This window comes from Leucoraja erinacea, chromosome 1 (genome assembly GCF_028641065.1).
Source record: "Leucoraja erinacea ecotype New England chromosome 1, Leri_hhj_1, whole genome shotgun sequence".
Classification (NCBI taxonomy): Eukaryota; Metazoa; Chordata; class Chondrichthyes; order Rajiformes; family Rajidae; genus Leucoraja; species Leucoraja erinaceus.
Window position 1 is genome coordinate 103,339,958 of NC_073377.1, and position 17,589 is coordinate 103,357,546.

General features: G+C 40.4%; 1 protein-coding gene across 2 annotated transcripts in view; it reads left to right on the forward strand.

The window, feature by feature from the left end:
* Positions 1–12,548, forward strand: part of prdm5 (PR domain containing 5) — a 290,483-nt gene extending 277,935 nt beyond the window's left edge. For both annotated transcript variants that reach the window (XM_055640489.1, XM_055640479.1), the window contains 2 exons: positions 2,295–2,399; positions 10,725–12,548. In XM_055640489.1, coding sequence (XP_055496464.1) covers positions 2,295–2,399; positions 10,725–10,889 — 270 coding nt within the window. In that variant the 3' untranslated portion in view covers positions 10,890–12,548. The remainder of the gene's footprint in view (positions 1–2,294; positions 2,400–10,724) is intronic.
* The last annotated feature ends 5,041 nt before the right edge of the window (positions 12,549–17,589 follow it).

Here is a 17,589-nt window from a genome sequence, read left to right on the forward strand (position 1 = left end):
TGCTAGAGTAACAATCTGAAACAGGGTCCTGATATTAACCATCACCAATTCATGTTCTTCAGGGATGCTGTCAGACCCACTGTGTTACTGTAGCATTTTGTGTATTTTTTAAAAAATGTTCATACTGTTGAATTGTAAGCTATCAAGCGGAATATGAGATGCTGTTCCTCCAGTTTGTGTGTGGCCTAGCTCTGGCAACGAAGGAGGCCCAGGACAGAAAGGTCAGTGTGGGATTGGGAGTAGTAGTTGAAATGTTTCACAGTCAGGAGATCCAGTAGGCTTTGGCATTCCGAGCACAAATAGTCAGCGAAACGATCGCCGAGTCTGCACTTGGTTTTGTTGATGTACAAAAGGTCACATTGGGAACACCAATTATAGTAGAAGAGGTTAGGTACACATGGAAGGGCCTTTGGGACTTTTAGGGTGCTTGGATGGATGCGAGGGAGGAGGTATAGGGACAGGTGTTACATCTCCTGTGGTTGCAGTATAAGGTACATGGGGAGGGAATAGTTTGGGTTGGAGAAGATGAGTGAACCAAGGAGTTGCAATGGGAATGGTCTGCAGAACGTGGAAAGGGATGGGGATGGGAAGATGTGATTAATGGTGGGATCACATTGGAGGTGGTGAATACGTCGGAGAATGATGTGTTGGATGCGGAGGCTGGCGGGGTGAAAGGTGAGAAGCAGGGAAACACTATACTTGTTGCATCTGGGCAGAGTGGGAGCATGAGCAGAACTATGGGACACAGAGGAAACATGTGTTTGTAGCTGCTTTTTAGCATTGTCGTTCTCTCACGTAGGATGTGGTTAATGAGTGAGCTGTAAATTACAACATCCGGCAAACATTCCATTTGCTTCAGGCAATGAAACGTGAGCATCTTGTATAGGCTATGTGTACTATTGGTCATTAATCCAAAGGGTTTTGTTACTGGTGATTCTTAGAGCCAAAGTCACCCAAGACTTCTCTGAGGCAAATTACTGGAGAAAATAAGGAAGGAACTGTATGAATACAGCTGCTGTTTTTTAACCGAAGACAGACACAAAGTGCAGGAGCAACTCAATTGGTCAGGCAGCATCTCTGGATACAAGGAACAGTTAACATTTTGAGTTTGAAGAAGGGTTCCTGAACCAAAACGTCAACTGTTCCTTTCCTCTAGAGATGCTGCCTGATCTGCTGAGTTGCTCCAGCACATTGTGATATCTACTGGAGAAATTAAACTGCTTTCACTGCATTGATAAAGAATATTAAGTACAGAAACAAACAAATAGTTGCCTTTCCACTGTGCCTTTCATAACATTAGGATGTTCCAAACCTTCATAGTCTATTAGGTACTTTTGAAGTCCAGTCACTGTTGTAACGCATGTAATTTGCAGCAAGGTCACATAGATCAAGATCGAAAGTGGTTCCTTCAGTTCCAGAATAATTCAGCTAATGTAACCCAGTATCAGTTGAATCATATATTTTTTAATGATTACAACAACTTTCACCGCATCACCTCTGACAGATGAATTTTTATTTGCAGTTGTTGACGGTCGTATCTAGTCCCATTAGCATTATCTTAATGAAATCCTCTGCTTATTCTGTAGTTTTGTAGCCATCTCAAACAACCACCAGAATGATGCATAGTCTCTAGTATACCTCAATAAGTATGTTTAAAAAGGCCTAATTTGCCAGAACTGTGTTTTTCGTTGTACAAATTCAGTTTTTTTGGCAATGTTATTTATGTTGAGTCTGTAAAATGTAAAAAAAACACGCACAAATTAATAAAGGCTCCAGTGTGTCTCTAAATTGAGGGTGGTCAGTACTATGATCCTTTTGACTATATTTTTACGTATTTCTATTTGTCTATGGCACCAGAAAGAACGTCATTACTTTGCTACTCATACTAGAATGAGTAAACCTGAGAAACCAAAAATAATCATGTTTTGACTTTGGAATTTAAAGTAAATTGAGTGCATATGTAAAACAGGTACGTATCTTTTTTTGACTTAATCTAATCTCTGGTATAGCACTGCCAGGATAAACTGAAGAAACTCCTTCAATGACAGACCTAATGGTTTTATTAAATTACTGATGGTGATGATAAGAAAACTTGAAGGACTTGATTTTCTCAGGCTTCATTGCGTCCTTTGCAATCAAGTTAATGATTTTTCACCGGTTGAACCGCTGAACCCCTTCAAGGGAATATAAAAGCACACAAATCCAGCACCAAGCTACATTCCACTGAATGCTGGGTTTCTGCATTGGCTCACTTTCACTTGTTGTACTGTCATTCTCTCCTTTTATTTTGCCAGGAAAAGCCTTACCAGTGTTCAGAATGCAACAAAGCTTTTAGTCAGAAAAGGGGTCTAGATGAACATATGAGGACTCATACAGGAGAAAAGCCATTCCAGTGTGACGTAAGTAACTGAATGTTTTAACGTTTTTGATTGTTTAACTTTGAATCAGCCATCATCAAGCAATCAGACATCTGGATAGGATTGGGATAGTGCGGTGAATCAGATACAAGGTTTCTAGAGATACAAGGAACTTTCCTTGTTTCATAAAGTTTCCTAATATTGTCCTAAGTAGTCCTTCCATTGCAGTAATACACTCTGCAGTTTCTCAAATCTTTATATATTCATGTTTTTTATATTAAAAAAAAAATTTCCTATGAGGTGAAAGTGCAGAATTCCAAACCTCGGCAGCAAATCTTTTTTCCATGAAACTGTCAGTAGTTTTGATTATTTCCATGCACAAATGCAAACTTGCAGTTGGTCATTTGCTGCAGATTTTCTACTTCTCGTGAAGTGTTGTATGGAAATTGGATATTGCACCAATATTGTTCACCCTCTACTTGAAGGAGGTAATTTGGCCCCATTTGGCCTTTTTCCAGCTCACAGTGCAATCCCAGTTTCCCCACTAATTGTCCCTGCTACCTATTCTCCCCATGCTCCAAACATCACTACCATCCATCTTCATCTTCTGATCAAGGCCCAGAAACCCATTTATTTTAATGGAGGGAAATATTGGCGAAAGTCTGAGGTCCATCATAGTAAGTTTAGTTACTGGAATTATTTGAGAGATTTGTAATATATTTTTCTTGTTTTGGAACTTTAAAAAAATATATTTAAGTTTCTAACAAGTTTTTGAATATTTTTGAAAGCCAGTCAGCTCTGGTTATCAAAAGGTGTGACATAGTTTACAATGAGGATTTTTCCACACTTTTGGAAGTTGAGCTTTTATTGTGGCTTTCCACTGTTCTCCATCTCCACCACTCCTCAACACCAGTCCCCAATATCCATTTGCAACATAATCGCAGAGGAGTGAGGAAGGCCCTTTCGCTGAACAGGAACATGGTGCGAGGGAGTAAACCTGCTGTCCCACACACTCACATCACAGGTATTCCAATCATCAGAGTGAAGCTTGAAGATTGTTTGGAAATCATCCAAGAATGATCATTCTGGTCTAGTTTGTCCAAGTCGGAAATTCCAGCGTCAGATTGTCTTTTTAGAACACTTGTGTTAGTGAGCATTGATAAGATTCAGTCAAGCTGTTTGCACACCTTTCCCATGTCGAGATAAGAACAGACATTGGTCGTAAAAGTGAGTCATAGAAGTGATGACTCTGGGAAGAATTGTGTTATTGTGTGACTGATTGACATGTTATCCCTGCTGGGTTACACTGAGGTTATTAAATTGCTGGGTGGCAATACGTACATGGCCATTTAATTCCTTCAGATGATTTGCAGATTAAGTCAAGAAAGCAACTAATTCACCTTGAAAAAATTGTTTAACGTTTCTCAAATATATACTTAATGAATGGCATTAAATGATTTTATAATATTTTTTTTTAGTTTAATGTAAAACATGAAAGAACTAATTAATACTTTGAAAGATCCCCTAGCCTAAATAAATTCTGTTCCATCAGTGAAATGAAATGTTCCATTAAAATGTAAACATTTAACATTTGCATTTAATTTTAATTTGTTTTCCTTTGCAATGCTGTGACTTTGGTTCCAGTTAACTAAGATTATTATCATGTTATGTGAATTTGTGGTTTAAGGTGGTTCTGATTACTTGACTTGCGAAAAGCTAAACCTATGTAGAACCAAAATAAGATCCATTCTACCAATTGTTCATTCCCCGAGTGGTGTAATTCCAACACTTCACACTGTGCCCATTGCATTGCATATGTTAAAGTGCTCTGTTGATATTACAAAATTGCAGACTACTTTCTTAATGCCTAATCTATTAATCCTTTTTAACATGTATTCCTTTGCAAAAAAACTACACATGTGTGCATTAAAAAGCCTTTGGAGCAATTTTGTAGCATGAAGCCAACAAGTTAATACATTTTGGATTGTTATTGTCCTCACCAGTATAATACCTGCAATGCTGTGATGGAGATTCCAAGTTACACTTCCATTCCTTATGCAAAAATAGGCTTGGATTTCTAGAAATTAGAACTAGCTTGGCAGGCTGCGCTGAGCCATAAACGTAAGGAACCTGAATTATTACATCTGCCAAAGTTTTGCACTTAGCAATGCAATCCTTAACAGCTGTTATATTTTTCCAAAATTCATTATGACCCACAGATGAACCGTGCAAAAAGGCCCTTTATCAGAGGAAGGCAGATACTGAAGACCTTCTTGTGACTGATTTATTTATGTACTTTCAAGACATACAACAGCATTCTCTCCCCCCCCCCCCCCCCCCCCTCCCCTATCCATTTCCAGTTGCAACAAACAAGTCAGGGGTACTGTTGGCACAAACCTGAGCATTTGTGGTGCTAACATTGGAAGGGGCTGTGGCTATCTCTGACAATCACAGTTATGTACTATACATGTTTACATTTAAAAACACAGTGATATAGTTTGCTTGAAGAAGGATCATTGTTACAATCATTGGGCTCTACGTATCATATTGAATCTGAATGCATTTTCTATTCAGCATTGGAATAAAGAATGGTACACAAAAATGCTGGAGAAACTCAGCGGGTGCACAGCATCTATGGAGCGAAGGAAGTAGGCAAAGTAGGCATACCTTGAGGAGATTTCGCAGAATAAAGAATGTTAGTTTAGGTAACTGAAATAATGAAGACATTCCAGGTCATGTTCAGAATAAGTTGAAAAGAATGCAGATGAAGACATAAGGAAACAACTATTAATTCTCTGTATTCCATGTAACCATCTTTAACTCCACTAGTTTAAAATATTAAAAAAGGTGATGGAAGGGAGTGAATATTTCGAATAGCAACAGTACAAGATTCCAACATCACCCAAAATTAATTGGCTTGAAGATAATAAAATTTGTATGATGTATACATGACTTTTTTTGCTAAATCAGAACAAAAAACTGCAGATGTTAAAATGTCAATACCGAAATAGAAACTGCTGGAAGCACTTAGCAGTCCAAATGGCATCCTTATTGGCCTGTCCCACATAGGTGATTTTTCAGGCGACTGCCGGCGACTGTCAAATTGCTGGCAGTCACCTGAAAAACCAGCAACTGGAACGGCGACAGTCAGAGTGGAACACACACGCACACACACACACGTCACTTTCCTTCACCAGCCCGTTATGCAGGCAGGGGACAGGGCAAGCGGGGGGAGCGCTGCCTGAATGAAATTCACATGGTGCAAAGCCAAGGTGATACAGACACTCACCGCGATGAACAGGAAGGTTGGCAATGTGATTAAGATGTCTAAAGCGCAGTGTACAGTCAGTCCTTTTAAAGAGGGGGGAGAAGGGGGGGGAGAACAAGTGGAGACAACTTTTAAGAAGCCAGAGATAACCGCTGTGAAGCTCGGCGAACATTAACATTACTGGTCGGTTATCCTTGGTTCTGAAAACTACTGCTTTTGTTTTTTTTTTCCCAATGAGCCAATGAAATTCACCGGTCAGCACTGGCTATAACCTACAAGAAACTATGAAAACCCACTAGGACCTCCTGGTGACCTACTTGCAGCACGAGAATTCTCGTTACTCTCCAGGTTTTCAACATGGTGAAAAATTCACGGCGACCATAATGAGGCCGTGACTAGTTCCCAGAATGCCGGAACTCCTCACGACCATGAAGACGACTCCTTGACAACTACCCGCGAACATGTGGTGACCATGAGGCGAAAGCATAGTCTCCTGCAGTCACCTAAAAAGTCGCCTAAGTGGGACAGGCCCATTAGGACGAGAAACATTCATTTCAACTCAAGGATCCTTCTTCAGAATTAGAAAATTGAGAAAACAAGAATGTTTTGTGTTACAGAGTGGAAGAAGGAAGGAAGAGAATCGAGGGAATGTTTGTGATACAATGTAGATGAAGGTTGTCAAGGTTAAAACTCATTAGACACAGAATAACAAATAGTAACAGAAAGTACAGCCACGGTTACGGAGAGAAAAAGAGGATGATTATCTGAAATTATTAAGTTCAGAAGATAGTCCCTGATGTGGAAAGCCTTGTTATCATAGCCTTAAATAAGTCTCACTTCTTTTGATATCCTTTCCCTTCCCTCTAGAATAGTTGTCAAACCCTCAACTTTACCTCCTCTATTTCCTGGACCTCTTTACCCATCGCCTCTCCTGGACAAACACGGATATGGATCCCATGTCCTTACTGTTCACTACACAACCCTCCATATTTCAAAGACTACCTTCCATAATTTCCACTGCCCTGAATGGTTTTCCTCCACCATCTTCCCCATTTCCCATAGAGTCACAGAATGATACAGTGTGGAAACAGGCCATTTGGCCCAACTTGCTCACACCGGCCAACATGTCTCAGCTACACTAGTCCCATCTGCCAGCATTTGGTCCATATCCCTCCAAACCTGTCCTATCCATGTATCTATCTAACTGTTTCTTAAATGTTGGGATAGTCCCAGCGTCAACTACCTCCTCTGGCAGTTTGTTCCACACATGCACCATCCTTTGTGTGAAAAGGTTGCCCCTCAAATTCCTATCACATCTTTTTCCCTTCACCTTAAACCCATATCCGCTAGTTCTTGATTCACCTACTCTGGGCAAGAGACTGTGTGTATCCACCCAATCTATTCCTCTCATGATCCTCCTTACTTACTTACTGCTTATTATGCCTCCTGGCATGTAGGGCAGCAACGAAGGTCCTCCACTCCTGTCTGTTGTGGGCTAGCTTCTGGACACTACCCCAGGTCAGGTCCATTGTTTTCATTTCCTCCTCTACAGTTTGACGCCAGGTGGTTTTGGATCTCCCACCTTTCCTTTTCCCTTCCGGTGTCCAGTGGAGGGTTATTCTTGGGATGTTGGCTGGTTCCCTTACATTCATCCTAGCATTTGTCCATAGCCCTGGACGTCCATCACGCCCAGTAGTGTTGATTCCTTCAGTTGCTGTTTCCGTAACATATTTGTTTTACGAGACAGGGTTGTTAGCCCTGTGCTCAACCTCCAACCTGGAGAACAAGTGGATCGCTCTTTGTCTCGCCTCTACCCTTTGACCTGTCCAGCATGGGAGACCCTAACAGGAGACGAATCTCCCGCTGGCATAGCTCTAGGGGTCACTGAGACACACAAGCTCCCCGACCACGACAAAGTTGCAATCCAACGGGGAGTCATAATCTTATACCCTCAATAAGATCAAAGTTTCCCCATTCAGCTTCGGGTAGAAATTGTTCTCTTTGTAATTGATTTACTCTTCCATCACAACCACCTGTTCCCCTTCCCTTGTCACTTGCAGCTATGGCAAATATTTACAATGATTTTCAACAGATTTAAACACTAAAATATAGGTGTAGAAATCCTAATATACCCAAATGGCTGTGCTGGATGTCCAAGGCAATCAGGCACTAATAAACATTTTGGTCTTGGGGTGCCCCTGTTGCAGATTTAAGTACCACTATTGAAGGACTGATTTCTTTGGAAAATGTATTGATGCTGTGCATTCTAACCAGAGTAAAAGATCTTTATCACATTTCACAAAGAGCAAAGGAGTTTATTTGATCTCATTGCCAATGTTTACCCTTCAGTAAATTACACCAAATCAGAGCAGTGAGTCATTTATCTAATTTGCTGTTTCTGGCAACTTGCATTACACAAATTGTCTTCAATATTTATCAACCAAAACAACTGTGATGGTACTTCCAACATAGTGTTTTGTGACATCATGAAGTGCTGAGAACTCATAAATGTGCATATTCTTTTATTTAACAAAAATATAAACTCTTCTACAGAACCAAACAAAACTTCTTTTGATCTTTTTATCACTCAAAGATTCCACAAAGATTTTGGTTTGTTGTCAAACTGTTTGGAAAATTCTTCCAAATTTTTCTATGAAACAATAACCACTTCATCTGAATAAACTTGCCCCCTTTGTGCGCCTACTTCAATACCGCGTTTTTACTTCAGCATGACCGACTTCTCTGTCTTTCTGTGATTCATGTCTGATAATTCTTTCTCTCTTCTGATGCCAATAAATTCTGGACCCCCTCCACCGTTTTGATTTGTATGCAGACATTTTTTTTTCTATTTCCTTACAACCTTACAATCTGCAGTTAGTTCAACCAGACATCTATATTTCCATGAGGAAATAGCATCCCAGTTGTGAAGCAAAAGCCATTTATTTCTCTTTTGGCTTGAATGCTGCTGCTTGCCCATCAGCTTAACACAGCAGTGGAAAATGCGCGGTGCCATTTGTTAATGCGGTATATCTGTCTCATACCAAGATCCATCACCTCAGTTTGAAACTGTCAGATCAGACTTGTGTGTGGCTGTACCTCTGGCCAAACTTTAAATGTTAAGGATAATTATGTTTTCTTAAATTTGGTATTGGCATCTAAATATATGTTTTATATATATAGTATATATAATAGTTGTGTTAATGATTTCTGAAGTAAGATCAACAAATATATTTATTGATACTAATAGATGGCTAACTTGGTTAATTAAGGACTGAGGAAGGTCTCAACCTGAAACGTTACCCACTCCTTCTCTCCAGAAATGCTGCTAGTTACTCCAGCTTTTTGTGTGTCTCAGGTCAAGGATAGTATTGATAAACACAACATAGCTAATTAATCTGACATTTTATTTAACTACAAATGAATTATCTTTTAACCTCGTAAAATTGACATTAATAAGAGTTCTCCAGAGAAGTTTGTCAAGAACTTTTCACACATATGAATAAAAGGAAAGAAGGAGAAAAAGATGTCTGCACATATCGGTACAAGTTTATAAATACAACATTAACTGATACATGAACATAGTATCAATTGTTCCATACATGGAAACAGATGTAAACATGGTTTTGTGAACGAACTTGTCCCAGCTTTGCACATGGGAGTGATTTCCTTGCATGCACCATGCACGTGGTGTTAGATCTTCTGTGCATTAATACAAAATAGCCACATTATATCCAAAGTTGTGTGAGAAGTGCAAACTTCCATGGTGGAAACTGATAAAGTGACAGTTCTTAACAGGGACAGTCACTGCAAATGGTGAGGCAGATTTGGATTAATGTTTGCTTGGAATGGCGGGGAGTTATAGATCGAAGTGCGCACCATGACTCGCAGAGATTTCCTGGGACCACATGCTGACAGTGATGGATATCTGGGCCTCCGATCTAAAGAGTCAAGGCACAATTTCACACAAAATAAAACAGAAGACCATATGTGTGGGAAGGAACTGCAGATGCTGGTTTACGCCGAAGATAGACACAAATGCTGGAGTAACTCAGCGGGGCAGGCACCATCTCTGGAGAGAAGGAATGGGTGACATTTCAGGTTGAGACCCTTCTTCAGAGGAGAGGGAGACACAGAGATCAGGAAGGGTAAAGTGGGAAAACGAGACATCAAAAGGGATGAGGGTCAAGGAAAATGTTGAATAGATCATTGTCAGCTCAGAGGAGGTGACGACAAAGCAAACAGAGATAGAATGTAATCGGGGACAGTCAGACTGGTTGGAGAACTCGGAAGGGAGAGGGATGGAGAGAGAAGTTAGAGAAGTCAATATTCATACCAATATTCATTAAGCTGCACAAGCTCCTCCAATTTACGCTGGGCCTCACTCTGACAATGGAGGAGGCTCGGGACAGAAAGGTCGGCGTGGGAATGGGAGGGGGTGTTCAAGTGCTTAGCAATCGGCAGATTAGGTAGGTAACGAAGGGTCTATCACAGACAATTTGATGATTATTTTGATGGTGGACTCCCTGATGCCACTTAAGCTGAAGATATGTACTTTAATTAACACTCACACTGGCCTTCTCCTTCCTGTTAAAATCTGTTCTACCGGTCCAGGCGGCTTAAATGTTGCAGTGGCATAATTCTTTCGATAAGAGGATTGAGGAGAATTTTTTTTCAATAAAGGATAGTGAAACAAAGAATTTACTACTTAGAAGAGTGGTGTAAGCTGGAGTGCTCCTTGTGTTTGCAATATAGTTGGATATGCCCTGGAGCAGATACAAAAAATCGGGATTTAGCTGGTTAGCTCCTCATTAGTCCAGGCAGAATGAGCTGGATGACCTCCTTCCATGCTCTGATTTTCAGTGACTTTAAACATACTTAGTTGATGTATCTCAATAGAAGGCATACTGTCTCGTATGCCTTCTATCAAGATATGTCAACTAAATAAACTTAAATCATTGAAAATTACATTATGGGATGAAGTCATCCAGCACATTGTGCCTAAGCACACTGTCTTGTATGCCTTGTAATAGCAAGTTACGAAACCTGGCCTGAGAATTATCTGAAATTTTCCATTCACGGCTTTTTCTTCCTTATTTCAGGTCTGCGATTTATCATTCAGCTTGAAAAAAATGCTGATTAGGCACAAACTGACACACAACCCAAATCGACCAATGGCAGAATGCCAACTCTGTCACAAGAAGTTTACAAGGAATGACTACCTCAAGGTCCATATGGAAAATGTGCATGGAGAGACAGACAGCTAAAGCTCTGCCCTTCACATTTAATCAGAGAGCTTCAACATTCCTGAGCTCCATTATAGGTCAACGCTGTGGTAGATTGCAACTATCAGTAGTGTTGGAATGCTTTACCTGCCCGATATGTATAATTTGCAAAGATACAATATGCATTCTTCAGCAGCTAGTGTGCTTTTGTTTTGCTATTCTGAGAGCCTGCTGTGAATGGGAGACGATAGATTTCAAAATCCTTGCTTTTATGACCTTTACGATGAATTATTCTACCGAGGTTGTTTGAGTATTCAGAAACACAGCACAATCTCCTTGTTTCTTTATGCTAATCATTTAAATAATCATCAACTGGATCCAGACACTTTACAACTGTTAATCCTCACACTGTCACCAATACCAAATAATTCTCTTGTGAAGGTGATTTACTTTGAGATTTCAGTTCATCCATTAATGCTGAAAAGCCATTCATACCTTTAATGATACTATTTGTCACATGAACATGTATTAGTGCTATAATGATTTGCAACTTACATATTTTAGATAAATAACTGAAATGTATTTCTGTCTTCCCTGCTCTTCTCTTACTCTTATTTTGGTGTTTTCGTGTAATCTTGTATTTTTGATTACCTATTGGCTTTGTTTTAGTAGTAATTTGAATTTTTGTGCTCTGACTTATTCATTGATCAATTAAACAGAACCTCCTTTCTATTTAGCAGTCCTGATGCAGGTTTTTCACCCAAACCGTTGATAATTCTTTCCCCCACTGATGCTGTTCGATCCACTGAGTGCCTACGGCAGGTTATTTGATGCACCTTTCCAGTTAGTTTGCCCTCATCTGACCTCACTGGCAGTCAGGTCCAATTTTGATGTTTATTCTTGGAAAGTATAGATTGTGTGAAATGGCTTATATTAAGATTATTGTAATCAGGATACAGTAAATTATTGCCACGATACAGTTTTAGTGAGACAATACTGGGATTTATGACATGAACCATGATGATAATACAGATTTTGTTCACAATTTGAGAAGTACGGCTAATGACATTGGTCAAGCTTGGTGTAGAGAAGGCATGCAGATACGTCTCTCACTGCTACTGGATCACGCTGGAATTGCTTGTATGTTGGGGCTAATGGACATCCTATGTAGCAATACTATTGATGCTGGGGCCATTGTATTTCAAGGCATATACCCAACATCTCCTTGTCCATGCATGAAGGGTTGCTCAATAACTTCTGATCTTGCATCTCAAGGATAAATGAAAACAAATCTTGGAAATCTGTGAGGCTTGGAATGCCATTGCATTAAAGTATTACACATTTTTTGTTCAAAAATTCAATTTACTGTGAAAACTAGTTAATAATTGTGCACTAGTTAAGAAAGATTTAAAACAGGTGCATTTGTCTAATGTGGACACAAGGATGCTGGTTTAGATAAAGTACTCCAGCACTGTCTTTGTCTTTATCTATTCTTAATGTGGATTGGATATTTCATTATAATGCATGTCATTTATTACATTACAGTTCAAATAGTTTTAATACATTTTATATGAATTCTGTTAAACAAAGTGGATTATTGTTCAGATATAATGAAATGCATTTTATATTTTTGCATTCTTGCACAAGGTGTTATCTCTAATCTTAGTGGATAAATATAAGAGTAATATCCTCAAAGTGTGTATTTTTTATCCAAAGAGTTGCTGTTATTGTATCTCCCACAAAAGATTATCTGGCAATCTGACAGATTTCAGTTTTGAGGGAATTCCTGCTCAGCCTTTTAATGGAAGGACTATCTGATTGTCCGACGCATGACCGATAAATGTCATAGTGTCCAGCTTTTTCCAGGATCACCCAGGAGTGTCCAGTAAATAAAGATTCATATTTAGGAACGTACACAAAAATGCTGGAGAAACTCTGCGGGTGCAGCAGCATCTATGGAGCGAAGGAAATGGGCAACGTTTCGGGCCGAAAACCTTCTTCAGACAATAAGCAATCAAAAGGGAGAAGAAAAAATAGGCTACATTTGGACTATTTTGTGCAGCTCTGGTCACTTTATTGCAGGAAAGATTTAGTTTTAGTTTTAGTTTAGTTTATTATAGTCATGTGTATGGTGGCAGAGTGAAAAGCTCTTGTTTGTGCGCTATCTGGTCATAGAAAAGACGATACATCATTACATTTAAGTCGTCCACAGTGCACCGATAAAGGATAATGAGTTCAACATGTAGTGCAAGATAAAGATCAATAAAGTCTAATTAAAGATAGTTCAAAAGTCTCCAATCAGGTGGATGGGAGTTTAGGACCACATCCTAGCTGATGAGGGGATCACTCAGTTGCCTGATAACAACTGGGAAGAAACTGTCTGTGAATCTGGAAGTATGGTTTTCAAACTTCTGTACGTCTTGCCTGATGGGAGAAGGGAAAACAGGGAATGATTGGGGTAAGACTAGTCCTTGATTATACTGGTGGCCTTTCCAAGACAGCATGAAGTGTAGATGGAGTCAATTAAAGGGGGTTTAGTTTGCGTGATGCTCAGACCTACATTCAAACTCAGCAATTTATTTCGGTCTTGGATAGAGCTGTTTAGAAACAAATCAAGCTGTGATGCATCCTGATAAAAAAGCTTTCTTGGGTTAGACAATATTAGCTATGAGAGGTTGGAAAAATTAGGATGTTTTTTTTTTCCAATGTTTCAAAGGTTGAGGGGAGACCTGGTAGAAGTGTATAAAATTATGAGAGGCATAGATAGGGTTGATAGTCAATACATTTCTCCCAGGGTGGAAATGTCAATAATAGCTTTATTAATTTCAGAGGAGAGGAGTTTAAAGAAAAATGTGTTTGGCAAGTTTTTTTACACAGAGAGTGGTAGGTGTCTGGAATGCAGTGTCACGAACAGTGGTGAAGGCTGATAGGATAGTGGCATTTAAGATGCTTTCAGATGGGCATGCAGATATGCAGGGCATGGAGGGATATGGATCACGTTCTGGGTGATGAGATTAATTAGTGTTGTGGACCGAAGGGCCTGTTACTGCGCTGTATTGTTCTGTGTGCTTGAATCTGTGGCATCAAACCTATCTGACCTGTAGCCACAAAACAGGAGTCCACTTCCACCCAAACCAGCCTGGTATCTTTAATAATTTAAATAAATTTCCTCTTTCAGATCCGCAGAGGCATAGATTTTCACTTTCTATCGAGGGATCAACCCCACACTGAGCCATGCAAAAGAGGGATCACTGAACAAGCTATGGATGAAATGATAGAATTGTAGATACATTGTTTGTTGACCCACATTAAACATATGTAATTTATTTTTATTAGTACCTGATGAATAGGGAAACAAACATAGTGGTATTAAAAAGAGTTTTCAAATTGACCAATTTAACATGTTGAAATAGAGAAGAAAAGCAAGTCTTTTTATGAACGTTTTTGAAGCAGCTGAAGCTCTGTGCACTGATGAGTGTGATTACTGTTCTTGATATCACCTTTAGGATCACATGAGCAGTAATCTCAGGAGAAGTAATGATCTTTTGTCAAGGGGATATTGTGTAGATGTTCACATGTGTCAGTAGTGGCATCCCTGTGTTGATGCAGCATCTGTATCATCGACAGCACCAGCATCACAAAAATCGCTTTCTTCTGTGTGATGAGCTGTCATGGAGTCAGTTTTGTTTGCACATTGCATTCAGAGCCTTCAAACTGCATCTGAAATGACAAGTACTTCAAACATATGGACTTGATTGCCTGCAAACGTCAGTATCCAATTTCTAAGCTTTTCTTTTAGCCAATATCTCAAGGAGGCTGTCCAAGGTTATGAAATTGATGTGTCAGGTAGCCAGGCTCCAGTGAAGGATGGGGATTGTAACATGCAATCTTTTGTTCCTGGCATCAGGCAGATTATGATGTTTAAATGCAGGAGCAGATGATGTCTGCATTGGTGGCCCTGCAAAGAGATGCTCATGTAAAATAATCTCATACACTGTAAATAAGGTCATTGAGCATCCTCTCCACAGACCATCTGTAGTTAGATCAGAAGAGGAGGATAATTCTAATCAACATAAAGTAGCCGATCAAATGAGGGAGACTGAATGCCATAATGGATTAGAATGCAATCCTTTCATCTTTGAGGTCTGACTTTAGATCAGATCCAGACTGACTCCATGAAATATTCTTTTTGACAGCAGTGGACAAAAAATGGGATTTGATGTCCAGTTTCTAATGATAGGTTATCGTTCACAATTTCTACAGCTCTTCATAAATTGGCCATTCACAAAAAAATGAAATCCCCCATAATTAATGATGTGAGTGAAAGAAATTGCACATGGATCTTAATCCTGATAGGCATCAGAAAACGTTCAGAATTTGGCTTTGTTAATGTCAGTCATGTAATTGTTGCTGATACTTTAAATAAAGGTAGTCATTCTATAGTGGAGTTCACATTGGGCGTGTATACAAAGAGCCCGTGAGATCATGTAAATCATAGGGAATAAAATGGGATGGGTTGCCTAGTAAACAAAAACATTAAATAACATCCAAAATACAAATATATGGACTTTTTGGCAAGACTGTTAAAACAAAAGGAAATAACCATGTAATGAAAATGAACTGCAGAAGCTGTTATACAAAAGTAGACACAAAATGCTGGACTAACTCGGTGGGTTCGGCAGCATCTCTGGAGAAAATGGATAGGTAATAGATAGAAAATGTCTGAAGAAGGGTCCCTATCCATTTTCTCCAGAGATGCTGCCTGTCCCGCTAACTAATGCGCTTGTCCCACTTAGGAAACCTCTGGTGACCTTGCGCCCCACCCAAGGTTTCCATGAGTCGCCAGAGGTTTTGGTCACTCACCTGGAAAGCCTTGACCGAAGCGTGAGCTGCATCTACTGACCAAAGATCCAACAGGATCTTTGCTACCAACCGCACACACACACACACACACACGCACACACACACACACACACACACACACACACACACACACACACACACACACAAACTCATCGCAAAGGATGGGGCCAGGGACAGTGGAGGAGCGCTGTCTGCGCGATGAAGGTAAACGGCTGCCACAGAGCACGGTAAGTCCTTTAGAGAGCGCGGGAGGGAGGGAGAGAAGGGGAAAGAAGGAGAGAGAGAGGGAGAGATGGAGGGAGAGGGAGAGGGAAGGGGGAGAGAGAAGGGGAGAGAGAAGGGGAGAGAGGGGGAGGGGAGAGAAGGGGGGAGAGAAGGGGGAGAGAAGGGGGGAGAAGGAGTGGAGACAGTTTTAAGAAGTTTAATAAAGTTAGCGGGCATTTTACCTTCTGGCGGATCTTCTAGGTCCTGAAAACCAAAGATCCTATAGGATCTTTGCTGAAACCCCAATGAGTCAATCAAAATGTCCGGCCAGCGAAGGAGATTGCCTTCGACTGCCTGTAAGTAAATAGCGACCCCACTCCACTGGCTTCGACCAAACGGCAACCTATTTTTAGTCGAGGCCGGTTTTGAATTTGTTGAAATAATCGCAGGAACATAGTAGAAGCCTGGTCTATGCGGACACCACTTTCAACCATTAGGGAGAGTGACCAACACCTCCGGCAACCTCATGGAAACCCTTGGTGGGGCGCAAGGTCACCAGAGGTTTCCGTTCAGGTTTCCTAAGTGGGACAGGGGCTTTACTCCAGCATTTTATGTCTATCTCAGGAAATAACCATGCTCTATTCTTGCTAACTCACTGACACCTTTTTGTATCTACCCATGAACTGCAATTCCACTGTTAAACATCAGGTTGTTAGCTGGCAGTTCAACATTGAATTTTGGGCTTTCTTCCCACCAGAGGCATAAAGAAGTTAGTAAACTGTGCACAAATATGAACGCTCTGAACTTGCTGGCTAAGCTGCTCCAAACTGTGCTGGAACAGTGATCTCCCAACTGTGCTGGAACAGCGGACTCCTCAACTAGTTGCAACATTAATTTGCTGCAAACTTTCTGCATTTGTTACCCTCCAGGATAGATCAACAGCTGCTCCCTCTGGATGTATATCATTACTGAAGGTCTGCAGTCAATGGCTGTCACGGGCATCTAACTATGGTGAACCTTCAAGGAGAAGCCTCAGTTGCCCACTTCACCAACAAATCGATCACATCCAAACTTCAACAAGATTGAAGATAAGTCAAGATCATGCACAGGGCCACTATAGGAAAGACTCCAAATGTAGTTTGGTGGTGTCATTAAAGCAGCACCAACAACCTGAGCAAAAATCCCATCATTGACTCTTCAGTAAGAATACTTGGAATAGATATTCCGCAATGTGCTTGAGTAGCCCTGAAACCAGGTACAAATGAACAAGAAAGATCTAGCAGAATTAGACCAAAAATGCTGGAGAAACTCAGCAGGTGCGACAGCATCTGTAGAGTGAAGGATAGGCGACGATTCGGGTCGAGACCCTCTTCGCTCCATAGATGCTGCCTCACCCGCTGAGTTTCTCCAGCTTTTTTGCTTGCCTTCGATTTTTCCAGCATCTGCAGTTCTTTCTTAAACAAGAAAGATCTAGCTATATTTTACAAAGATGGAATGTTAGATGCAAATCTTAGTTGCAACTGCAGTAACAGAAGTCAGGCAGTGAATGGATTCATTTAGGTTTGTCCGGGGCACATGGCAGACAACACTTGAAACCTCGATGCAAACCCTAGACATAAATATATAAACTGCTACCATTGAAGCATACAAGAAGTGGAGGGACTAAATGCACATT